This window comes from Saccopteryx bilineata, chromosome 1, assembly GCF_036850765.1.
Source record: "Saccopteryx bilineata isolate mSacBil1 chromosome 1, mSacBil1_pri_phased_curated, whole genome shotgun sequence".
NCBI lineage: Eukaryota > Metazoa > Chordata > Mammalia > Chiroptera > Emballonuridae > Saccopteryx > Saccopteryx bilineata.
The window spans coordinates 215,763,232-215,790,283 of NC_089490.1; the positions used below are offsets into that span (position 1 = coordinate 215,763,232).

Sequence of the window (27,052 nt, forward strand, 5' to 3'; positions counted from 1 at the left end):
AGTATTATCAGAGAGCTTCAATGATGCTAAATATGGGTTTCAACAAAAGAAGCAAAGAATAAAAATGTACTAAGACCATTTACAAGTGTGGCAAGTTATTAACTGATCTGAATATTGTATTTTCCCCTTTGTAGGCAATTTTACATTAGTCCCTAACTGAACCATGGAGTCTCTGAAGTCATGTGTTCTTCCCAATATTACAGCTTGGCATTTAGTACATTCGTTTTAAATGATAATCACAGCTTCATCTAGGTAGCACCTCTCTGCTGTGTCCTCCTAAACAGAAAGGCAGGAGAAGTCATCGCTATTAAGTTCACTGTACAGGTTAGCGCATTTCAGAAACACAGGGCCTGCTCACACAGCAAGCCCCCAGCAGAACCAGGGACAGAGGCAGTTTCCAAACAGGAAAGAAGAAACTTAGACAAAGCACTCTGCATCCCTGTCGGTTACTCTTCTTTCTTCAGGGTGATTTGGGTTTGTTTTAGGGTGTGTCTACAAGTTTGTCTCAGAAAAACCAAGCGCTTTCTAGCCTTTCGTGGGGGCATCCAGATAACATCTTTCTTAAACTGCAGGAATACACGCCCAGCATGCCTCCTCCTGGCATATGGGAGGAGACATGTGTTCTTAAGCAGGCTGCAGCTACAGCACTTCGCAGAAGTTCAGGTTGTCTGAGGATCTGTCTACCTGCAAAAGGTAGACCTGGGAGGCTGCATAACCCAGGGTTCAGGGAGGGCTCTGGGGCCAGGCTGCCTGCACTCAGGTCCCACTATTCCTGCTAACTATCTATAACCCTGGGAAAATGACATCATCTTTCTATGCCTCACTTTCCCTCTCTTTAAAACACATATGCTCATGGCATTTATTTATTGTTGGAAGATTAAATAAGCAAATACTTCTTAATGCCCATATCTGCTGTTCCTGGGACTTACTCTGGGGCAGGGCCACCATGATGAAACCCCCCAGGGCCCAGTGTTGAGCCCAGAATGGCCCTTATTTATTAACACTGCCCACAGTAGAACTCCCAAGGAGGAGCCAGCTGGGAGGAAGCAGGGAGAGAGGTTTATGTGGAGAGGGGAGATGGTGCCCTTGGTGGCTGGAGTCACTGGGTACACACAGGGGTAAGCTCTGCAGTATCCACCCTGTACCTACATCTGTGGAAGGACCACCTCCAGAATGGCCGGTGATAAACAATGGGAAGCAGTGGCCTGGGCCACACATGTCCAGAAAACCATTGGTGTTGCGAGTTGTTTCCCTGTGAAGAGGATGATGGGAAAGCAGGAACTAGACAACTTCCAGACCTGCTTTCTCTATGGAAGGTGAAAATCTTACCCTTTTATTTTAGTTAGTCAAATGCTCTTATTTGATGCTGAAGTATTGGGAATGGGACTGCTGGACATACTTTTTCTTTTTAAAATTTATTTATTGATTTGGGGTTTTTTTTTAGAGAGAAAGAGGAAAGGAACAGAAAACTGATTTGTTGTTCCACTTATTTATGTACTCATTGGTTGATTCTTATATGTGCCCTGACTCGGGATTGAACCTACAACCTTGGCATATAGGGATGATGCTCTAACCCAGTGATCCCCAACCCCCGGGCCGCAGACCAGTACTGGTCCATGGGCCATTTGGTACCGGTCCACAGAGAAAGAATAAATAACTTACATTATTTCCATTTTATTTATATTTAAGTCTGAACGATGTTTTATTTTTTAAAAATGACCAGATTCTGGCCCTGGCCGGTTGGCTCAGCGGTAGAGCGTCGGCCTGGTGTGCGGGGGACCTGGGTTCAATTCCCGGCCAGGGCACATAGGAGAAGCGCCCATTTGCTTCTCCACCCCCCCTCCTTCCTCTCTGTCTCTCTCTTCCCCTCCCGCAGCCAAGGCTCCATTGGAGCAAAGATGGCCCGGGCACTAGGGATGGCTCCTTGGCCTCTGCCCCAGGCGCTAGATTGGCTCTGGTCGCGGTAGAGCGACACCCCGGAGGGGCAGAGCATCGCCCCCTGGTGGGCAGAGCATTGCCCCTGGTGGGCGTGCCGGGTGGATCCCGGTCGGGTGCATGTGGGAGTCTGTCTGACTGTCTCTCCCCGTTTCCAGCTTCAGAAAAAAAAAAAAAGAAAATTAAAAAAAAAAAAAAATGACCAGATTCCCTCTATTACATCCGTCTAAGACTCACTCTCGATGCTTGTCTTGGTCACGTGATACATTTATCCATCCCACCCTAAAGGCTGGTCCGTGAAAATATTTTCTGACATTAAACCGGTCTGTGGCCCAAAAAAGGTTGGGGACCACTGCTCTAACCAACTGAACTAACTGGCCAAGGCCTTAGGTAGAGTTTTTAAATAAATTATTCACTGAAAGGTGTTAACTTGATGCATTTAAACTTGGGAACTGATGTTTAAAAATTTAAACCCTTAAATCCATACTTATTTTTACTTGGCACATTTGTTATTTGGCTAAAAAACTGTTTTCTTTGCCAGTAATAAAGATAACATGAAAATGAAAAGAAAAAGTGAAATCGATGCAAGAAATGAAAATCAAGGGACTGACAAAACTGGCCCCCATGATGGTGGCTGGGCAGGGCAGGGGGTTCCCTAAGCTACAGGCATGTGGGTCCCCATGGGGCGTTCCAGAGAAGGAGACGCTTCACTGCACACGGAGTCAGAGGATGGTGCAGAGGAACTTCTTCTCTCGGAATGGGTTTTCTGATGCAGGCACAGGGATGATGAGAGGGTCCTCCCAGACGTGGGCCTCACAGTATGCCAGGAGGTCTGCGGCTGCCTGGGACACCTGTGGGGACACAGCACAAGCTCAGAGTCTGAGGCCAGTTCGAAATGTCCATGTGGAGAGTGGACAAGCCTGAGGACAGGGTGTTTTGTGTGATGGCCAACAGCAGGGCCACACTCAGCCTGGGGAGAGGCTCTACAAACCCGAAGAGACAGGCTTTGCCACCTCCTCAGAGGAAAGATGCTGCTCCGGAGGGCAGGTCAGTGCCTGGAGGAATGGGAGCCAGCAGGATGTTGGATAGCCCTGTTGTTGAGTGATGAGTGGAGGCTCCAGGCCAGCAGCCCACAATCCCTCTGCTAAACCATTTTCACATGAATAAGGCAGAGTACTGGCTCTGACCAAACCAGTGTGATTGAATTTATATTAATAATAATAATAATAATAATAATAATAATTGTCTTATTGGTCTTATTGTAATCCATTCTCATGACCCACAGAGAGGACACTCTACCCTCCTCGGTACAATGCATATTATAAGCACAGTTTATATATAACACAGACACATGAGCTACGTAGTACAGGCACACATTTAACCTGGAATGGCTCTCCCCTGATGAGGAAGCTTTTTCTTCTCTGTCTTCCTTCCAGGTTTACCTGAAGCTGGCAGACACCTGCCACAGTGCACACTGACTACTCTGGGCTGGGTCCAAGAGCTCCACAGGAAGCTGGGGGGGGGGGGGAAGGGCAGGTGTGGAGACATGTTTGCTAGGAGGCAGATGAAGTTACCAGCTCACTGCCCTGGTCCATTCTGTGCCTTGCAACTGAACGGCCTGCACTGAGCCATCCTGCCAACGAAGCTGTTCTGCTGGCCAGGGCCTCAGAGGCTCAGGCAGCATATGACAGTCAAACGAGCTCCTTTAGTGCATTTGATGTCTCAATCTTTTCCAGAGTGACAAGAACACCCCATAAATGAAAAAACAATGAAATGAAATGGATGGCCTTCAGTACATATAAGCCACATACATTCCCTCTATATATTTTTAATGAGCCCACCTTCCAAAGTTTTGTAGAATTTCTTCTGATTTCCAGCCCAGACCCACTTTAGCAATGGGTGGAATCCTACAAATGATCGCAGTAGAGGTACATACTGCATTTTTACCTCAAATAGAACAACTAAAAGTTAGCTGATGAGTCAACCTAAACCCTGTCAAAGTCACATTTGTTGGGAGTGTGGAATGAAATAAGGAATATCAATGAGCATCAGGCTTCCAGTTCCGTCTCTGCCCCTAAGCTGGCTGTGTGACCTTGGGTAAGTAACTCAACTTCTCTGAGCTTCAGTTTCCTCATCTGTAAAATTTAGGAGAGTTAGGCCCTGGCCGGTTGGCTCAGCGGTAGAGCGTCGGCCTGGCATGCGGGGGACCCGGGTTCAATTCCCGGCCAGGGCACATAGGAGAAGCACCCATTTGCTTCTCCACCCCCCCCCTCCTTCCTCTCTGTCTCTCTCTTCCCCTCCCGCAGCCAAGGCTCCATTGGAGCAAAGATGGCCCGGGCGCTGGGGATGGCTCCTTGGCCTCTGCCCCAGGCGCTAGAGTGGCTCTGGTCGCGGTAGAGCGACGCCCCAGAGGGGCAGAGCATCGCCCCCTGGTGGGCAGAGCATCGCCCCTGGTGGGCGTGCCAGGTGGATCCCGGTCGGGCGCACGCGGGAGTCTGTCTGTCTCTCCCCGTTTCCAGCTTCAGAAAAGAAAAAAAAAAATTTAGGAGAGTTAGATATCTCTAGGGTCCCTTTAACAACAAAAGTCTACAATTTCTCCTCTAATTGCACCATGGCCAGTATTTTAGATCCAAAATAGGTATATGCTGAGTGGAATGGGAGTGGTTGGAGTCTGTAGTGGTTCACAGGACACCACACAGGCCTCTCCAGGGGCGGACCAGGCCTGCAGGGAGCAGGGGAGTGACTCTGAGGCCCTGCAGCAGCAATGGGCACAGGAGGGAGCTGGGATGGCTGTCCGTGGGCTGACTTCAGTGAGCTTCAGCATGCTTGCTGCCACCTTCCGAAACAAAGCCAAGTGCTGTCCCCATGCCCTTGGTCACAGCCTCCCTCTTCTCCACTTCAGGCTTCACTCCATGCCTCCTCCATAGCTACCATGTTAGGATGACCGCTGAATTCACCAAGTGACCCCTTGGGCAACCATTGAGAACTGGTGGCTGCTGCCCAGGCTGGCAGACAGAATAGGCTGGTAGTGTCGGAACCACACCTCTGTCCTCTAAGAGCCACTGTCCTCTGAGACCTCAGTCTCTAACTTCAGTGAGCTCTTCCAGACGGTTCACTGTGGCATGTCTCATCCAACCCTTATCCCCTCTCCAGTTTTTACTGTTCCCATCTATTTTATTTTTTTAATGTTTGTTTTAAATTCTCTATAAACCTCATTATCTCATCCCGACAGTATTTACTGAGAAGATATAAGGGAAAGAATAGGGCAAGATTTTTGCCCTCTTAGAAGATTTAAATGAGAAGACTCAAAAGTTATAAAGTTACTGTAAAGTTCTTTAAATAATTGGCATTATATAAAGAAGAGTTGCATACCACTTCTGGGCCATGATGGGCAAGGAGATAGGTGGTATGTCTGACAACTCCAACGAGTCCCGCATGGTGGCAGTCACCTTGGTAAACCTGTGCCCTTTATCCAGAAGACGTCCCCAGGCTCTGGGCCCCAAAATGCAATTTTCTTTCTAAGAGTGGGCTACCTCCTGCAGCTAATCTATATTACACAAATCTGAGGGCAGCTGTATAAAACGGTTAAGGAAAAAATCATAGCTAACAGTCACTCATGATGTGCTAGGTTCGGTGCTAACTACATTGTCATGTGAATGACCTCATTTAGCTCTTCTAGATAATAATCTTAAAGTCACTTTCCAGATAGGGAAACTGAGGCACAAAAGTTACAAAACTTACCTGAGGTCACATATCAAGTAGGAGTGAAAACCAGACTTTGCAGGTCAACAGTCTGGTCACAGAATTTATGTTCCTATGGCTGCCTGATGAATTGATCATGAAAACCAGAACTGCCAAGTGCTGGAATGCTCTTGTTTGCTGGGCCAGTACACTCACTCCTTACAGACCTGTCCCCACATGGCTAGAAGATAAGACCTAAAGTTTCCTAGGTCATTCAATTAGGTCTGGCCAAGGGAACCCTAACATGTAAGTCTCCTTGGTGGGGACAACTTTCCTCTCCCCCACGCCTTCCAATGTCACCTCCAAGATCCTTCTCCCTCTAGCTGTGACCCACACACTGTTAAAGTATTTAAACAAGGAGGTCACCAGACTGAAGAAGCTCTAATGCCTTGGTAGTCCACATAAGCTAATTAAAACCGAAACCAGAGTCAGTGCCTTTACTGGAATCTGAGAAATTGAAACTTAAGAACCAATCACAAACAGCCAACTAGGCTTTCCTACATAAGGTAACCACTTAAGCTACAACAAATAAAATAATTTCCTTGCTTTGTTTCACCTCTTCTCTGTAAAAACCTTGCTCCAACTCATGTCTGTGGGGTACTTCTAACACCTTTGATTTGCGCTGCCTGATTCCAATCAATATACGCTCATTTATGGAAAAAAAAAGAATCTTAGTGTGCCTCAGTTTACCTTTCACCAGCATGATTCACTGGTCTGAAGTTGACTTGCTCAATTATAAGTAGAGCTTCCTTCCCTCCATCAGTTTACTTGTTCAGATGCTTGTCAGTATCTATGTGGGTAGATTTGACTCATTTAATTTCCTGAGAGCAGCTGCCAGGGGACACTTCATTGGGGCTGAAGCCCTGCAGGAGGGAGCCAGAAAACAATGGGGCTTCGGTGGACAGCAGTGGAGGAGAGAGATGGGGCTGGACCACGTTCCTGTCTCACATAAGTATATCTGTGTCCCTCACAGCCCCATGTCTGTAACACCCTAACAACTTTGCTGATAGTGTCTGGCCTTGCTGGTTGACCCAGGTCTAATCTAGGGATTTTTGTCACCTCCAAAGGTGATACTACATTCGATACCAGTTCCTCTTTCAAAAAAATCGATTGTTCTTAGGTTACTTCCTTGGTTGTTTTAGGATTACAGATGGGTTTGCTTAATTATAACCACACTTTTCTGAATCACAGTGGAGTCCTGCATAACAGGAATGAATACATGATGAGGTCACAAGTGCCCAGTTTAAAAGTGTGGGTCTGAGTTACTTCCATGAAACACCAATTTCCGAGATGTGAACAGATTATGGAGACACTGTAAAGATGACCTAAGAGCAAGCAAGTAATCTTACAAGAAAGGAATCAAGGGAGCTTTTCCTTAGCCAACAGCCTCCTGTTTCATAGTGTCCCTGCCCATTTATTCCTGGATAACCAAAGTGTGTTGCATTACCGCTCAAGGTTGTTGGAATGTGATCTGAAAAGATAAATACCTGTAGTGAGTGTCTTCATGAACTTCACAATGGAAGGCTCCTGACATATGCTTGGTATCCAGGCATAAATTCACCTAAACCCACTCTTAGGTTTAATGGGAGGGTTTTCTTTTCTTTTTTCCTTTTTATTGAATTTATCAAGGTGAGGCTGGTTAACAAAATTATACAGGTTTTAGGTACACAATTCCACAAGACATCATCTGTACACTGTAGTATGTGTGCACTACCCAAGTCAAGTCTCCTTCCTCACCATTTATTCCCCACATTCTCCTCCCCTCGTCCTCCCCCATTCCCTCCAGCCATCACCACGCTGTTGTCTTTATCCATGAGTATTTCTCTTTTTCCCTCTTTCTTTTCTCAATTTCTCCATCTGTCTACCCAGCTCTCTAAGCCTCATCCCCAACAGTTGTCAGCCTGCTCTGTGTCTATTAGTCTGTCACTGTTTTGGTTGTTAGTTTATTTTGTTCATTAGATTCCACATAAGAGTGAAGTCTTATGGTACTTGCTTTTCTCTGACTGGTTTATTTCACTTAGCATAATGCTCTCCATCCATGATGTCACAAAGGGTAAGATTTTCTTCTTTTTTATGGTCAAGTAGTATTCCATTGTGTAAATGTACCATGACTTTTTTATCCACTGATCTACTGATTGACATTTGAGCCAAATCTTGGCTATTATAAATAATTCTGCAATGAACATAAGGGGTGCATATATTCTTTCAAATTAGTGTTTTGGGGCTTTTCAGATAAATTTCCAGAAGTGAAATTACTGGGTCACTGGTAGTTCCATTTTTAATTAAAATTTTTTTTTCTTTTTTTGTAACAGAGAGACAGAAAGAGGGACAGATAGGGACAAACAGGAAGGGAGAGAAATGAGAAGCATCAATTCTTTGTTGTGGGACCTTAGTTGTTCATATGATTGCTTTCTCATATGTGCCTTGATCAAGGGGTTCCAGCAGAGTGAGTGACCACTTGCTCAAGCCAGCAACCTTGGGCTCAAGCCAGAGACCTTGGGCTTCAAGCCAGTGATCATGAGGTCTTATCTATGACCCCACGCTCAAGCCAGCAACCCTGCGTTCAAGCCGAATGAGTCCATGCTCAAGCAAGTGACCTTAGGGTTTTGAGCCTGGGTCCTCTGCAACCCAGTTCAATGCTCTATCCATTGCACCACTGCCTGGTCAGGCTAAAAAACTTTTTTACTTGTTGATTTTAAAGAGAGAGGAAGGTGGAGGGCATAGATCTGTTTCTATATGTGCCTTGACCTGGGACTGAACTGACAACCTCTGCTCTTCAGGACAGAGATCTAACCAACAGAGCTATCTGGCTAAGCAAGGCCCATTTTTAATTTTTTGAGAGAACTCTATACTGCTTTCCACAGTGGCTGTACCAGTCTGTATTCCCACCAACAGTCTACAAGGGTTCCCTTTTCTGTACATTCTTGCCAATACTTGTTGTTTGTTGATTTACTCATGACAGCTATACTGATAGGTGTGAGGTGATATCTCATTGTGGTTTAATTTGCAATTTTCTGATGATTAGTGATGTAGAGAATCTTTTCATATGTCTATTGGCCATTGTATGTCCTCTTTGGAGAGGTGCTTATTTAGGTCCTTTTCCAATTTTTAAATTAAATTGTTTGTGTTTTTGGTGTTGAGTTTTATAAGTTCTTCATAAATTTTGGATATTAACCCCTATTAGATACAATGGCAAATACATTCTACAGTGGGGAGGGTTTTCTGAATCAGCCCTAGATTAATGACTATGGTTGAAAGTTTTCTTCAAAATGTATAAAATATGGGTTGCAGACAGTCCCAAATCCTATAAAACATCTGCCACCTTTGAAACATAAAATAGACAATTCACATTCAAAGAGAATATTTTATTCTGGTTGGAAACCTAATATGCTTCTACTGCATAGGCTTTCTCACTAAGCCTCAAGTCTGCTTTACCCAAAGTCCTCTGTTACCAATTGCCCAGAGCATCCCTGCCTCCTCTTCTTACTACTGAACTATTAAGAGTTCCAAGGTCTGGCCCTAGCTGGGTAGCTCAGTTGGTTAAAGCATTGTCCTGACACATCAAGATTGTGGGTTTAGTCCTCAGGGCACATACAAGAATCAAACAATAAGTGCATAAATAGTGGGACAACAAATCAGTTTTTTCTTTCTTTCTTTCTTTCTTTCTTTCTTTCTTTCTTTCTTTCTTTCTTTTTTTTTTTTTTTTTTGTATTTTTCTGAAGCTGGAAACGGGGAGAGACAGTCAGATAGACTCCCGCATGCGCCCGACTGGGATCCACCTGGCACACCCACCAGGGGGCAACGCTCTGCCCACCAGGGGGCGATGCTCTGCCCCTCCGGGGCGTTGCTCTATTGCGACCAGAGCCACTCTAGCGCCTGGGGCAGAGGCCAAGGAGCTATCCCCAGCACCCGGGCCATCTTTGCTCCAATGGAACCTCGCTGCAGGAGAGGAAGAGAGAGACAGAGAGGAAGGAGAGGGGTAGGGGTGGAGAAGCAGATGGGCGCTCTCCTGTGTGCCCTGGCCGGGAATCGAACCCGGGACTTCCGCACACCAGGCCAATGCTCTACCACTGAGCCAACCGGCCAGGGCCTACTCTCTTTCTAAAAAAAAATTCAATAAAAACATTTAAAAAGAGTTACAAGATAACAGATATTGACAAGAACCAGCAGAGATCCAAGATGGTGACAGACTAGGTAGATGTTACATTTACCTCCTCCCAGGACCAAACTGGAATTAAACTAAAATATACAGCAATCAACCTAAACAACCAACTAAAGACTACCTGAATAGAAATCTTATAACCAAGGATTACAGAGGAAGCTATATCAGCCACAGAAGGTGGCTGGGATTCTGGAGGGATAGCTCAGCTGCTGGGGTTTCCCACTGGGAAGCTGGGCAAACAGGTTGCCCAGGGCCAGTCACAGACAGTGTCTGACGTTGGCCTATAGCCCCATGCTGGGTTCCCCAGCTTAAAACAGCAGAGCTAGGAAGAGGCACCCACATAACATCTGGTTGTGAAAATCAGCAGAGATTCTGTCTGCCAGGGGAGAGGCTGGAGTTTGCTAGAGACACAGGCTCCCTCTTAAAGGGCCAACACACAAAATCTCATTTGCAGCCATTCACCCTGAGCTCAAGCAGAGGAAGGGTGGAACAGACTAGAGTCAAGCAAGGAGAGACTGGGGTTTGTGGCTCTGGGGAAAGAACTAAAGAGACTGCCATTGGGAATCCTGTGCTGAGTCCCTCTCTCACATAGCAGACACTGTCTTTCTTGGGTGGACACTCCTCCCCACATGGCATCAGCCTGGGAGAATGCAACAACTCTACCATCTGGACCCATGTCAACTCAACCTTCTGAAGAGTCAGTTGTCTGGTATAGAGGTCTGGGCAGATTTAGGAGGTGTCAGTGACTGAGTGGTGTGTTTCTGGAGCAAGGACCATTCCTTCCCCCTTTCCTGTGAACCTGACTGGTGCCTCCCTGTCATGGGAGACCCTCTAGCACCATCTTCTGGCTCCAGGTAGCCACACCTTCTTAACTTTTGGTGGCCCTCCCCTGCTGAGGTCTGGGCAGAATACGGGACAGACTGAGCTGTAAGGCTCTGAAGCAGGAGCCACTCCCCACACCTCCCCCCAAGCTGGACCAGCACCTTCCCCTCTGCCAACTCCTGGTGTCCACACCCTACTGAGATCAGGTTCCTAGCAAAATCTGGGACAGACTAAGTTGTGGGCTCTAGGGAAGGGTTCACTTATCCTACCTGATCCCAAACCTAAAAAGTACCTCCTGTTCAGGAGAGATCCACTAGATATACTTTCCTGACTCCTAGAGGCCCCATCCTGTTGATCTGGGCTTGTAGCAGTATCTTGGACAGAGTTGTGTGGCTCGAGGACAAACCATTATTCCCTCACATGTCCAAATGATGCAGAGCCTACCCTTCATGGGGCCAAATGTTGGTCTGTTCGGGCCTGATAAACTCTACTTACCTCAAATTGATAATCTGCTGAGACCCTAACCAACCACAAAGGTCTGTGGGCACACAGTAGGAGGCAACTAGACTTGGTATACCCTCGGTCATTTGCTGAGTGGCCTCTGACTGAGCACTGGCACTGAGTTTAAATCTGAATTAATCTGGTAAATGCTATTCGCCCCTATCCGTTGACTCACTGAGAACCTACCTCATGCAACTTGAGTACTACCAGAGGCTCTTTCAGTGACTGAGCTTAACAGGTAGTCAGCAGGCAGAGGCAAGTAGAGGCGGATCTTGGGTTCCTTGGGACTTTTGCTGACATGCACCCAGGCCCAGTGCTGGTAAAAGCCAACCTTAGTGCACAGCCTGGTCCTCCCCCCACACAGTGAGGCCCAGCACAGGCAGCTACAAACTGTGGATCACTCTGTAGCTCCAAACAGGTTGCCCAGGGCCAGTCACAGACAGTATCTAGCACTGGTCTACATCTGACTCTCCCAAGAGACCCCAGAACCAACACATCCAATGGCCAGCTTTAGACAACATCAGAACAAGATCTAGTTAGTTTCACAAGTGACATATCCAACATGAGATCTTCGGGCACCAGACACTGCTGAAGTAAATGCTGCTTCATGTGGACAGCACCTAGACAGCAGCTTGTACACCGATATCAGGGTTTATCCTCACCATCAGCCAGCCTGAGGGTCAACCCCACACAAATGGGCCAATAGCAATTAAAACTCAATTACAACAGAGGGCCCACATAACCCATACAAGGGACACTCCTGGAACACTCAGATCAGGTGATCAAGGAGACTGCACCACTGGGTCCCACAGGATACCTACTATATAAAAACAAATATGGGGTCATCCAAAATAGGGAGATAAAGAAATAATCCCTAAAGGAAAGAACAGGAGGAATCTCCAGAAAAAGTGCTAAATGAAAGGCAAGCAATTTATCAGATAGAGTTAAAAAATGGTTATATGGATGCTCAAGATATCCAGTGAGAACTTCAACATAGAAATAGCAAGCATGAGAAATAACGCAGAAACCATTAAAGAAACCAGCCAGAAATGAAGAATACAATATCTGGAGTAAAAAATACACTAGAAGATGCCTAACCAGGTGGTAGAGCAGTATATAGTCCTTAACCTGGGATGGTGAGGACTCAGGTTTGAAACCTTAAGGTTGCTGGCTAGAGGGCGGCTCACCAACTTGAGCATGGGGTTGCCAGCTTGAGCATGAGATCATAGACAAATACCTTTTGATTTCACTTATATGTGGACTCTAATGAACAAAATAAACAAAACAGAAACAGACTAATAGATACAGAAAACATACTGACAGCTGTCAGAGGGGTGGGGGTCAGGGGGGCTATGTAAAAAAGATGAAGGGATTAAGCCAAAAAACTCATAGACACAGACAACAGTGTGGTGATTACCAGAGGGAAAGGGGGTGGGGATGTAGAAGAGGGTAAAGGAGGGATAAACGGTGATGGAAGGAGATTTGACTTTGGGTGGTGAGCACTCAACACAGAATACAGATCATGGATTATAGAATTGTATAACTGAAACCTATATAATTTTATTAACCAATGTCACCTCAATAAATTCAATAAAAATTAAAAAAAAAGAAAAAGGAAAACACAGTAAAGCTTGGAAACAATCGTGGAATTTTACCATTACATTTCAGAGGAAAAAAGGTTATTAAAACAACCTAAATTAGCATATAATCCTGGTGGCTGCACTATAATTATAAGCTTCAATGATGGGATAAAATGTTGCAATTACTATAGTCACATTTCACAACAAGACAGATGACATAATTACTATTCTGGTGGTTACACCCACTGCATTTATCATTCGCATCTAAAGCAGAGCGCCTCACGCCTATTTCTCAGCAATACTGGTCTCTCTAACAATACCACTTGGAATCAATTACAAGCATCTCTGATGTCCCTGCCTGTTCCTTCCTCCACCCAAGGAAAAACAAAGCGGGATTATAGTGGAGAGCACAGCCAAGCTGCAGCTCCTACAGTGATGGTCGCTGGCAAGGTCAAACTTGCTGCTCACTCCAACAGAAGGAATCATCTGCTGGTCACCCCAGTGAGCCCTCAGGTTGATTTGAGATCAACACACAGTCCCTCAGGGTAACCTCTACATACTTCCATTATAATGCCATGTACTGAATATTTATGTCCCCCCAACTTCCTATGTTGAAGCCTAAATCTCCAGTATGATGGTGTTGGGGGTGGCCTCTGGGAGGTTATTGTTAGGTCATGAGAGTGGAGCCCTCATGAGTGGGATTAGTGCCCTTATGGGAAGAGATACCAGAGAGAGGATCACACTCTGTTCTAACCATGTGAGGTCACAAGAAGGCAGCTGGCCATCCATAAACTAGTAAGAGAGCTCTCACCAGAACCTGATCATGCTGACACCCTGATGTCTGACTTTCTAGCCTACAAAACTGTGAGAAATGAATTTCTGTTGTTTTTGCCACCCAGTCTGTGCTCTGTCATAGCAATGTGAGCTAAGATGTATGGCTTCCAGTGGATCCCAGTATCAACTCCGTGCTGATCCAGATCAACAGAGGCAAGGCTCAATATTTGGTTAATGGCCTGTGTAGGGAGAGGCTTCTGCTTACTCACTGGGTCACCAGTCACAGGTAGCACCTAGTTGGGAGTGGGGATATGCATGAATAAGTGAGTAATCTAACAGAGAGTCCCTCTTTGAATTCTAAAGTCGAGTCCAAAATAATGGACTCCCTACTGTTTACTATCACCAGCATAAAGGCTGTTTTTTTTCCCCCACATCAAAAGCTGATTGCACATTGAGAGGTAAAATCTAAGATGCTTGAAGGAGAGTTTTAATATTCCCAAATTAGCCTAAGTAAGAACTATTATTATATGGCCTTCATTACTGAAAGAGCCAAGCCCTTACTTAGCTTGTATACAATGACTCAGATTCAACCTGGACCTCAACTTAACTGAACCCTTTCAACACGTTGGTACATACCCTATCTGATTCTGACCACCTCTCCATTTTGATATATGTATCCTGACTTTCTCCAAAGGAAGTCATAATTCCATCATTGTACAAGTTCATCAAAAGAGTAATTTATTTGGTGAGTCACTCAAGAGGCTTCTGGGACTTACTTAGAGGTGAAAGATGAACATAAAAAGTAAGTTCTAGTTCTAGAGGGTTCTAGAAAGCCAGTGGCATCTCTAGAGAGGAAGCACGGGGCTGTGAGTCAGGGAACAATGTCCTTGACTGAGCTGTCATTCAGCACTTGTCAGCTGGTCATCCTGGGCAAGAGCAACACTCAGGAAAACCCTCACCTACTGCCCTGTGCTGAGCGACATATGGGTGCTGCTACATATACGCATCACATCATTGCTCATTTGGTTACTCTCTGGTAGGGCCAAAAGGATGCTGAAAGGCAGAAAGAGGAAGTTTCTCAGGAATTATTAGGGCAAGTGGATGGCTACAGTGTCCCTAACCAAACACTCCTTCAAGTTCAGGAGCCCTTTCTCTTTTCCAAATGCACTTTTTGTCTTCTTGTTTTATGTTCTACTTTGATGTAATCCAAAGAGTTTTCTCCTTTTAGCTGATACCCATTCTAGAGTTGTTCATTCATATCCCCTTTCTTTTGAATTTATTTGTAAATTTGATTGTAGCAAGTTATCATACGAATCGTTTAATTTCTAAAGGCTGAACATTTCTGGTAGAAGGCAAGAAAAAGAAGGGATGGGTGAAACTAAGCTGTAAGCTCCTGACAGTTGGAGCAAGGAAGGGTGCCCATGGGGTCTGACCGAACACACTGAAAGGCTGGTCTGTAGGCACTGCCTCCAGACTTCCAGCTGGTCAAACAACATAATTTCTATTTATTTTCTTTTAGAAATGTCATTCTTTTGACCTTAATGTCATTAATCATCTTAATTACATCCCTTCCTTAGAACTCACCAGATCCTTTTAATCATCTGCCAGTTCTGGGAGGTGACATCTCCCTCATTTCCCTCTTTTTCAATTTTAACCCTTTGTTTTTCACATAGGAAATGTTTTTCTTCCTTTGTTGCTTGGAAAATTTTTACCATATAAAAAATTTTAAATGCAGTCAAAACTCTTACTTTATGACCTTGAATTCTGTGATATGCTTGGCCTTTCCAAAATCACATTATAAATTATTTGCTCCTAGATTCCTAGACTTTTATGGTTTTTGTTTTGTTTAAATCCAAGTTATACATTAAATTATATCCTCCAAAACTCAGATGTTAGATTCGTAATACCCAATGTGACTTATTTGAAGATAGTGCCTTCTGGGGTAATAAAAGTTAAATGAAGTCATAAGGGTGGGACCAAAATCTGACAGGACTGGGTATGTTTGTAAGATGAAGAAGCACCAGAAAGTTCTCTCTTCCAAAGAGCACAGAGGACAGGCAGTGAGAAGGCAGCTGTCTGCAAGCAAAGGAGAGAGCTCTCACCAGACATAAACTCTGTGGGTACCTTGGTCTTGATCTTGGACTTCTAGCCTCTAGAACTGTGAGAAAATAAATTTCTGTAGTTAAAGCCACATAGTCTAGTATTCTGTTGTGGCAACCTGAGCAGACTAATATAACCTATCTGAAATTTATCTGGATAAAATTAGTGATGTATACAGCTTTATTAATTTTTCCAAAGTGCTAGCAAGTCCTAGAAACATTTGCTAACAATCTGTCTTCACTGATTTGAAATGCCATCTGGATCACAGTCCAGATTCCCGTATACTTGGGTTTGTTAGGGACTTCCCATATTGTTCCACTGATCTGTCTAATTGCTAAAGAAGTGTCACAAATCTTAATTTTTTTTTTTTTTTGTATTTTTCTGAAGCTGGAAATGGGGAGAGACAGTCAGACAGACTCCCGCATGCGCCTGACCGGGATCCACCCGGCACGCCCACCAGGGGCGATGCTCTGCCCACCAGGGGGTGGTGCTTTGCCCCTCTGGGGGGTCGCTCTGCCGCGACCAGAGCCACTCTAGCGCCTGGGGCAGAGGCCAAGGAGCCATCCCCAGCGCCCGGGCCATCTTTGCTCCAATGGAGCCTTGGCTGCGGGAGGGGAAGAGAGAGACAGAGAGGAAGGAGGGGGGTGGGGGTGGAGAAGCAAATGGGCGCTTCTCCTTATGTGCCCTGGCCGGGAATCGAACCCGGGTCCCCCGCACGCCAGGCTGACGCTCTACCGCTGAGCCAACCGGCCAGGGCCGTGTCACAAATCTTTAAACACTATGATTTTATAACACATTTTCATACCTGGGAGTAAAATTCTACAAATCTTCCTCATCAAACACCCATACTGATTAAAAAACAAAAAACTTCCTGGATACTCTCACACATTAACTCATTTAACTGAATTTTAGAATAATTTAAAGTTTGCTTTCTTCAAAAACAGAAGTAAAATTTTGATTAGATTTGTACTAAATCTATATGTTAATTTAAAGTGAAGAGACTTTTTTTAACATTGAGTCTGCCTATTCAAAAACAAGGTATCACAGTCCTTTTTCAAGTCTTTTATCATGCCCTTTTATGTTTTGAGTATCTTAAAAAAATACATGCTTTATACATTTGTATACAGCATTATCAAAATTGCTTTCATTATCTAAGAGATAGTTTTAAAAAAATTACCCAGGCTGATACTTTATTTCCCACCATTGATTTCATGGCAAATGGTCAAAGAATGTGGCATGAATCATCTCTACTGTTTAGAATATACTGAAGTGTTCCATGACTGGTGCTTATAGAAGTGTTTTCGGTTGTTTCTGGATAAAGTTTTATATATATATATATATATATATATATATATATATATATATATATGATACTAGACAAAAGATAAATAAGCATATATTTATAAGTAAAATTAATAAGGTTGGTCTAATATATATATATAATTTTACTTTTGTCTAGTTTATCCAACAAGGACTGGGAAAGACATACTAGACTCTTGTCAATTTTTCCTGATATTTTCTCACATTTTGCATTGTGTATTTTTGATATAATTGTATCATATGGTAAGACTATCTTCAGCTTTGTAAGAAACTGCTAAACTGCCTTTGAAAGTGGCCATACCATTTAGCATTCCCATCAATAACTAATGAGAGTTCCTGTTGCTTCACATCTTCACCAACATTTGGTGTTGTCAGTATTCTAGATTTTTTGCCATTCCATTGGGTATGTAGTGGTAGCTCATTGTTGTCTTAATTTGTAATTCTCTAGTGATATATGATGTCAAGCATGGTCCCATTTGCTTCTTTGACATCTCTATCTCCTTTGGTGAAGTGTCTGTTCAGATCTTTAGCCTTTTTAAAAATGGGGTTATTTTCTCATTATTGAGCTTTAAAAGTTCTTTGTACATGTTGGGTATCAGTCCTTTATCAAGTATGTGTTTGCAAAGACTTTCTCCTAGTCTGTGGCTTGTCTTTTCATACAGTGTTGATTTGAATAAAGTCCAGATCATCAATTTTTTCTTTCATGGCTTGTGATTTTGGTGTTATATCTAAAAATTCATCACCAAACCCAAGTTCACCTAGGCCAGTGGTCAGCAAACTCATTAGTCAACAGAGCCAAATATCAACAGTACAACGATTGAAATTTCTTTTGAGAGTCAAATTTTTTAAATTTAAACTATATAGGTAGGTACATTCCTTATCGAGGTAGTGCCTGCACATGGTGTTTTGTGGAAGAGCCACACTCAAGGGGCCAAAGAGCCGCATGTGGCTCGCAAGCTGCAGTTTGCAGACCAGGGACCTAGACTTTTCTCCCATGTTCTCCAGAAGTTTTATAGTTTGTCTTTTACATTTAGGTCTATGAGTTGAATTAATTTTGTGAAGAGTGTAATATTTGTGTCTAGATTGTTATTTTTTTACACATAGATGTGTAGCTAGCTACACCATTTGTTAAAAGACTACCCATTCTCTATTGTTTTGTCTTTGCCCCTTTGTCAAAGACCAGCTAACCACATTCAGAGGCTCTATTTTGGAGTTATCTATTCTATTCCATTAATCTGTCTATCCTTTTGCCAATATCACTCTGTCTTGATCACTGAAGCTTTATAGAAAGTCTTGAAGTCAAGTAGAGTCAGTCTTCCAACTTTGTCTTCTCCTTCAATATTGTGTTGGCTATCGTGGTTTTTTGGCTTTTTAAAAAAATTTATTGTTTTTAGCCAAAGAGGAAGGGAGAGAGAAGGAGGGAGAGAGAGAGAGACAGCAATCTGTTCCTATATGTGCCCTGACAAGGGATTGAACCGGCAACCTCTGTGCTTTGGGCCGATGCTCTAACCAACTGAGCTATCTGGCCAGGGCTTCACTTTTCATATAAACTTAAGAATCACTTTGTCAATATGAACAAGATAACTTGCCGGGGTTTTGACTGGGATTGTGTTGAATCTATAGATCAACTTGAGAAGAACTGACATCTTACTAATATTGAGTCCTCCTATCCACAAACATGGACTATCTCTTCATTTATTTAGACTCTCTTTGATTTCATTCATGAGTTTTATAATCTTTCACATATAGAGTTTGCATATTACTTTCAGTCTGACTCACTTTAATTAATGTCTAATGCAAAATATATTCTGTATTTTAAATTAAATCTGAGAATCTAAATTAGTTGTTTCATTTAGCACTTATTATTTATTTACTTTAAGAAGAGGCAGGAGCCCTGGCCGGTTGGCTCAGCGGTAGAGCGTTGGCCTGGCATGTGGGGGACCTGGGTTCGATTCCCGGCCAGGGCACATAGGGGAAGCGCCCATTTGCTTCTCCACCCCCACCCCCTCCTTCCTCTCTGTCTCTCTCTTCCCCTCCCGCAGCGAGGCTCCATTGGAGCAAAGATGGCCCAGCCGCTGGGGATGGCTCCTTGGCCTCTGCCCCAGGCGCTAGAGTGGCTCTAGTTGCGGCAGAGCGACGCCCCGGAGGGGCAGAGCATTGCCCCCTGGTGGGCAGAGCGTTGCCCCTGGTGGGCAGAGTGTTGCCCCTGGTGGGCGTGCCAGGTGGATCCCGGTCGGGCGCATGCGGGAATCTGTCTGACTGTCTCTCCCCGTTTCCAGCTTCGAAAAATACAAAAATACAAAAAAATACAAAAAAAAAAAAAAAAAAGAAGAGGCAGGAATAGAGAGACAGGAATATTGATCTGTTCCTGCATGTGCCCTGACTGGGGATTGAACCAGCAACCTCTGTGCTTCCAGATGATGCTTTAACTGAGCTATCTGGCCAGGGCTTAGTTTTTAATTTACTGATTTATTTTCTTTAGAGAGATAGAGAGGAAGGGAGAGAGAGGGGAGGGGAAGGGAAGCATTCCTTTGTTGTTCCACTCAGTTGTGCATTCACTGGTTGCTTCTCGTGTGTGCCCTGACCAGGGATCGAACCCACAACCTGCCATTTTGGGATGATGCTCTGACTGAGCTAACTGGCCATGGCCAGTACTTATTATTAAGATAAATATACTTGGTGTTGCTTCTATTGTTTTCTTTTTGCCTTTTTCTTTTTTTTTTTTTAGTGTATGGAAAAATATAACATATAATATGCAAGAAACTCTTACAAATTAATAAGGAAAAGATAAGTACCATGGTAGAAAATTAGACCAAGGATAGGAACAGGCAATTTACAAAAGAAGAATTTAACACATGAAGTTGGTTTAACCACAATAAGAGTCAGTGAAATTCATGTTAAATCAATGAGGTATCAACAATTGAGAAAAGGTATGGCACAAAGGTTAAGAGTGAGGTCTCAGCCTAGTGTGCGGAGGACCTGGGTTCAATTCCCGGCCAGGGCACACAGGAGAAGCGCCCATTTGCTTCTCTACCCCTCCACCGCGCCTTCCTCTCTGTCTCTCTCTTCCCCTCCCGCAGCCAAGGCTCCATTGGAGCAAAGATGACCCGGGCACTGGGGATGGCTCTGTGGCCTCTGCCTCAGGCGCTAGAGTGGCTCTGGTCGCAACATGGCGATGCCCAGGATGGGCAGAGCATCGCCCCCTGGTGGGCAGAGCGTCGCCCCTGGTGGGCGTGCCGGGTGGATCCCGGTCGGGCGCATGCGGGAGTCTGTCTGACTGTCTCTCCCTGTTTCCAGCTTCAGAAAAATGCAAAAAAAACAAAAACAAAAACAAAGAGTGAGGTCTCAGGAGCCAGACTACAAGGATTCCCATCCCTGTGCTACCACCACTTTCTAGCTGCCTAATCTCAGGCAAGATACTTAATCTCCACAGACTTCAGTTTCCTCCTCTGTAAAGTGGGAATGTTAGTAGCATCTACTCATAGAACTGTTATGAAAATTGAGCAAATTCACTATAAATTATTCAGAACAGCAGAGAGTAAATAATAAATGTTGCTCATTCTTATTACTACAATCATAATCTGTTATGCATCAAATTGATATGGCTTAAAGAATGGCGTAGGGCAGTGGTCCCCAACCCCCGGACTGGTACCGGTCTGTGGGCCATTTGGTACCAGTCCGCAGAGAAAGAATAAATAACTTACGTTATTTCCGTTTTATTTATATTTAAGTCTGAACAATGTTTTTTTATTTTTATTTATTTATTATTATTTTTTTTTTACAGAGAGAGCGAGAGTCAGAAAGAGGGATAGACAGGGACAGTCAGACAGGAATGCAGAGAGATGAGAAGCATCAATCATCAGTTTTTCATTGTGGCAATTTAGTTGTTCATTGGTTGCTTTCTCATATGTGCCTTGACTGTGGGCCTTCAGCAGACCGAGTAACCCCTTGCTCAAGCCAGCAACCTTGGGTCCAAGCTGGTGAGCTTTGCTCAAATAAGATGAGTCCGCGCTCAAGCTGGAGACCTCGGGCTCCTGAACCTGGGTCCTCTGCATCCCAGTCCGATGCTCTATCCACTGCGCCACCGCCTGGTCAGGCCGGTGTTTTATTTTTAAAAAATGACCAAATTCCCTCTGTTACATCTGTCTAAGACTCACTCTTGACGCTTGTCTCGGTCACGTGATACATTTATCCATCCCACCCTAAAGGCCGGTCCATGAAAATATTTTCTGACATTAAACTGGTCCGTGGCCCAAAAAAGGTTGGGGACCACTGGTGTAGGGAAGAGTTTGGAGAACAGATACTTTACATTGCTAATGAGAGTATAAACTGGTATCACTTTTCACAGAGAAATTTGATTCTGATTCTAATACTTCAGAATATATCCTTTGACCAAGCAATTTTCAATGTGTAGGGACTTATCCTAAAGAAACAAGACATGTGCAAGTTTTATCTACCAATGCGTTCACTGTTTACTGAAAAATTGGAAATAATGAAAATGTCCAAGTTGAATAAATTATAGTATATCAGATGATGGAGTAAAGAGATATTTAAAAATGATATTTTAGGAGAGTATTTACTGACCTGGATATACAATCACAATACACTGCTCAATGATAAGTCATTTTACAAAAAGTAATAAATGTACATTATAACCACAATTTTATAAAAAGAAAAATATGTAAACAGATGGAATATGAAAATGTACTAGTTACAGATCCTTTAAATTTTCTTCTTTATACTTTTGTATGTTTTCCAAAGTTTTCTAAAATAAGTGCCATTTTTATGAATAGAGACACAGCAATATTTTCTCTTTTTTAAAAAAATATATTTTTTGTATTTTTCTGAAGTTGGAAACGGGGAGGCAGTCAGACAGACTCCCACATGCGCCCGACCGGGATCCACCCGGCATGCCCACCAGAGGGCGATGCTCTGCCCATCTGGGGCATAGCTCTGTTGCAACCAGAGCCATTCTAGTGCCTGAGGCAGAGGCCATAGAGCCACCCTCAGCACCTGGGGCCAACTTTGCTCCAATGGAGCCTTGGCTGCGGGAGGGGAAGAGAGAGACAGAGAGGAAGGAGAGGGGGAGGAGTGGAGAAGCAGATGGGCGCTTCTCCTGTGTGCCCTGGCTGGGAATCGAACCTGGGACTCCTGCACGCCAGGCCGACACTCCACCACTGAGCCAACCGGCCAGGGCGCAATATTCTCAAAACATGAATGAAAGTCCCAGACCAAAGCTCCCAGTCTTAGCCCGCCTCCTCCTCCGAGCACTGAGCACACTGTGTGCTCACTTGTGGACTGAATTCACTCAGTTCTGTGGTCTGAAAACAATCTAGGCCCTGGCCGGTTGGCTCAGTGGTAGAGCATCGGCCTGGCGTGCAGAAGTTCCGGGCTCGATTCCCCGCCAGGGCACACAGGAGAAGCGCCCATCTGCTTCTCCACCCCTCACCCTCTCCTTCCTCTCTGTCTCTCTCTTCCCCTCCCGCAGCCAAGGCTCCATTGGAGCAAAGATGGCCCGGGCGCTGGGGATGGCTCCTTGGCCTCTGCCTCAGGCGCTAGAGTGGCTCTGGTCACAACAGAGTGACGCCCCAGAGGGGCAGAGCATCGCCCCCTGGTGGGCAGAGCGTCGCCCCTGGTGGGTGTGCTGGGTGTATCCCGGTCGGGCGCATGTGGGAGTCTGTCTGACTGTCTCTCCCCATTTCCAGCTTCAGAAAAATACAAAAAACAAAACAAAAAAAACCCCAATCTAAACAGAGTAAGTACAGTATATATAAGATATAGCTTGAACACTTTTAAATTTAACTTTTGTGTCCTTCTGTTTCCTGTCTAAAATACTTTTTGATCATGTATTATTCTCGTTTCTTTGAAGCACTAAATTATAAAACCTCAGTGTCAAAGAGTACATGGAATATGCCTTTTCGTCCCCTAGAACTATTTCCCCTTTTCAAATGTTTTTTTCAAAATTTTCTTAACTTTATGGAGGAGTGTGAACTGTTATGATTTTCATGACATCCCACTTTTTCCTTGTGTTCTACCTGTTATGACCAGTCTCCCTCCTCAACGTCCACTCCTGCAGCCCCAGGCTCTCTGTTAGCACATGCACCACTCAACCTCTCCCTGCCTTGGATTTTAGTTGTCTACAGAATGCAGGCTGATCAAGAACAGTTGGGTCTAGCAGCCAGTCAGCAAACACAGCCTGTGCTGACACAGTCTCAGCCTAATGGCAGCCCCTTTATGAACTGATAGCACATTCTACAGATATTTGAGTAGCCTCCACAAGCAGGCAAACAAGAGGGCTGGCCATGATGTTGCTTGGCCAATTCTCCTCAGCAAGTCTGGCAGCTGCTTCCAGGTCTCTGGCTGAGAGCTACTGGTTTGCTTAATGTGTCCATTCATGTCCAGAGCTCACAGGGATTGGCCCATCAGGAACTCTCCTTTCCTTTCGGGCAGGAGAACCAGGCACCCTAAGGGAGTCCAAACAGAGAGGCGGCTCTCAGAGGTCCTACTAGAGCCTGTGTCCTGGCCTGCCCCAGTTCTGGGCCTCCCCTGCGGGCATCTGCCCTGCAGTTAAACTCTCTCAGGTTGCAGGCTGGCATGGGAGTCCCTCTTCTCCATTTAAGCCTCCTATCTGTTGCTTGTATCTGCCATGATAGCTCAACAAATTCTCCTGACTTGATGACGATGTCATGTATGTCATGTATGTATGTACTTTCCTGGTAGAATTGCATATCACTAGAGTCCCTAATGCAGTGGTTCTCAAAGTGTGTGCCCTAGATGATTTCCAGGTGCGCCCTATGGTATTCCAGAGAAATATGTGCCTGTTGGGGACTAAAAAACCAATAGGGTTTTTGGAGTTTATATTTTTGGGGGACAGAGGTGTGGGGAATTGGCTGTAAGCTGACAGTCTGCCTAACCCCCCACATCACGTGCCTGATTAGGTTACAAAAGGCTGTTAAGCTTTGGTGCTGGATTGTTTACACTACCCCCCATGTTCCCCAGAAAGACTGGAGGCAAGTTTCTTTTATCCTTTGTTTGGCGTCAAGTTAAGATGATATGTATGGTGGGGGTTTTCTGCACTCAACACAATTAAGAGTAAAAAGAGAGGAATTCTTCAATGTATTGACAAGGAAATGAGAGTTTGCCTTTCAGATATATGCCCAAACACTGAAGAAATCACTAGGACACGTCAGGCTCATGTTTCTCATAAACACAAGAATGAAAAAACTTACACATTCCCGCCAGGACCTGCCGAATTTACTAAATCTTACTAAGAATGTATCTATATATATACAAAGATAACTTTTTTGGGTTTTTTTTTGGCTTTTAACCCCTTTTTTTATGAATTCTAAAAAGTATAACTCAAAAAATGTAACATAAAAATGTTTTTTAATGTCAGAATAAATTTAATTTTGTCATATTTATTTTGTTTAATTACCATAAAAGCACGCTTGGACTTTACATTTTTTTCTTTAATATCTGACTTAATTATTATAACATTTCTCAGAAATTTGTATATAGTGCACCTACAATTATTTGTAGGATTTTAAATGCGCCTGGACTTCAAAAAGTTTGAGAACCACGTTCTAATGAATAAGGCTGTGACTATTCTTTCCCTTTCCAAAATAGTAATCTTTTACGAACTTTTATTTCTTTTCTTTTTTAGGATCCTGAGCATTATCTTCTAACACTTTGCTTTTGGAAAGCATACATGTGCTATGTTGAGTCTTCATTGTGCTTATGGTAACACGGAGAACATTCACACTTCTTAGCAGCTAAAATGGTTCTCAAAGGGGAACACCCACCTTTGCTGGGAAATGCCCCCTGAGCTTCCAGGCAGGATAGAGGAGGGTGGTTGGGCATTGGGGTGTGGAGGGGAGTGGGTGGGCCCTTAGGGAGAGGGCTGAGTGGGGGAAGGTGCTCAAACATTGAACTGGTGAGGGTTGGAGTGCTGGGGGGGCGCTGAGGTTGAGTGTAGAGGTTTCTGAGCCTGCCTATGTTCATGTGCTGCCCAGGCCCCCTCCCGCTCCCCCCCTCCTGTCCTTCAGACTCTGGAACAAAGTCTACATTGGCACAGGCGCATTTGTGCAAACAATGTTTTGGGGGGACAAACAGGACCTCAAGATGATAGTGGTATTTTAACTACATTTTTTCCTCCACGAACTGCCCAGACCTCTCTGAACCATACTTTTTATGACCTTTGCAACCCAAACGACTGCTTTAATGCCATTATCTTTTCCCTCACTCCCCATTAACAGACCTCTCTTTCATTCCTGTGAGCTCTGAATGTCTTTTCTCTCCCCCTCCCTGTTAGACACAAAGCCCAGGGGGGAGGGCTCTGCAGTTGGCCACACACTGGCCATGGCACTCCTTTTTGCTTCTGTGCAGATACCTGCCCTTGCTGAGCTGTCCTTGGGTCCCCACCTGTGGCGCTCCCACCTGGGCGCCAGCTCTGTGGGACTAATTGCAGCAATTTCTCTCAAAGCCTCCAGCTGTTACCCTGCAACTCAGCCCCCTGTGCAGGGCCCAGGGCACAGCCCACTTCTGCAGGCTCAGTCAGACTGTCCTCTTTTCCCTGCATCTGGACCTGGCCTCTGTCAGTCCCAGTGACGGCTCCTCTCCTCCTAGCTGACTTGAGGTTTCCCTCTGCTCTTCACCCACCGTGCAGGCTCCTTCTCCTTCTCCCTCCCCTGCAGCGACCTCTCACCAGCCTAGAAAGTCTGCTTCCTCTCCCTGGTGACTCTGCTCCGCAAGGTCCTTGGCAGGGTCAGTGTGGTGTTTCTTTGGCAGCTCCCTCTCTTTCTGCACCCCATCTTTATTGTCTGGCTAGTTGACAAGAAAACACCATTTTTCTGGGTCAAAATTTGCACCAAGTAGATTTCCCACCAAAGCCACAGAGTCCTGAAGCAAGGGGTGTCCGGTGCCTAAAACCCTGTGTGAACCTCACACCCACTAGGGTGACTATAATGTAAAACAAAAGGAAAATAACAAATGTTGGTGAAGATATAGAGAAACAAACCCTTGGGCATCGTTGGGGAGAAGTAAAATGCCGTGGTCTCTATGGAAACTGGTCTGGCAGTTCCTCAAAAAGCTGAACCTAGACTTCCTGTGTGGTCCAGCAATTCCACACTGCTGGGCAACACCCCAAAGAAGTGAAAGCTGGGACTCAAGCACCTGCACATCCATGTTCACAGCAGCACCATTCACAACAGCCAGAAGGTAAAGACAAGCCAGAGCCCATCAACAGATGAACAGATAAATAAATGCACTGCATCCATTCAATGGAGTGTTATTCAGTCATAAGAAGAAATAAAATTCTGATACCTGCTATAACATGGGTGAATCCTGAAAGACATATGCCAGGTGAAATAAGCCAGACAATAAAGGACAAACGCTATGAATGAGGTACCTAGAACAGGCAAATTCATAGAGACAGAGAGTACAGTAGTGGTTGTCAGGGGCTGGGGAGAGGAATGGAAGTTTGTGTGTAGTAAGAATTTGTTTTTGGCCCTGGCCGGTTGGCTCAGCGGTAGAGCGTCGGCCTGGCGTGCGGGGGACCCGGGTTCAATTCCCGGCCAGGGCACATAGGAGAAGCGCCCATTTGCTTCTCCACCCCCCCACCCCCTCCTTCCTCTCTGTCTCTCTCTTCCCCTCCCGCAGCCGAGTCTCCATTGGAGCAAAGATGGCCCGGGCGCTGGGGGTGGCTCCTTGGCCTCTGCCCCAGGCACTAGAGTGGCTCTGGTCACGGCAGAGCGACGCCCGGAGGGGCAGAACTTCGCCCCTGGTGGGCGTGCCGGGTGGATCCCGGTCGGGCGCATGCGGGAGTCTGTCTGGCTATCTCTCCCCGTTTCCAACTTCAGAAAAATACAAAAAAAAAAAAAAGAATTTGTTTCTGGAATAATGAACAAGGTCTAGAGACAGATGGTGGTGATGGCTGTACAACATGGATTCTCACTTTGTCCCTTCCTTAATGGCTCCATCGTCATGTCATTTTCTGTGTACACTCCTGCCCCCTGGGACAGTGTGGACTTGAAAGCTGGCTCTCTGGCCATAAATGGAGCATGAAGGGAGGCCTTGGTGAGGAGCATCTCCAGCACAGAGCCTTCAGGAGTCATCCACA

General features: G+C 44.9%; 1 protein-coding gene across 5 annotated transcripts in view; it reads right to left on the bottom strand.

Moving 5' to 3' along the window:
- Positions 1-1,924: 1,924 nt before the first annotated feature.
- The window catches only part of GNG4 (G protein subunit gamma 4), a 50,892-nt gene continuing 25,764 nt past the window's right edge, over positions 1,925-27,052 (bottom strand). For all 5 annotated transcript variants that reach the window (XM_066253492.1, XM_066253491.1, XM_066253487.1 and 2 more), the window contains one exon: positions 1,925-2,786. In XM_066253492.1, coding sequence (XP_066109589.1) covers positions 2,658-2,786 — 129 coding nt within the window. In that variant the 3' untranslated portion in view covers positions 1,925-2,657. The remainder of the gene's footprint in view (positions 2,787-27,052) is intronic.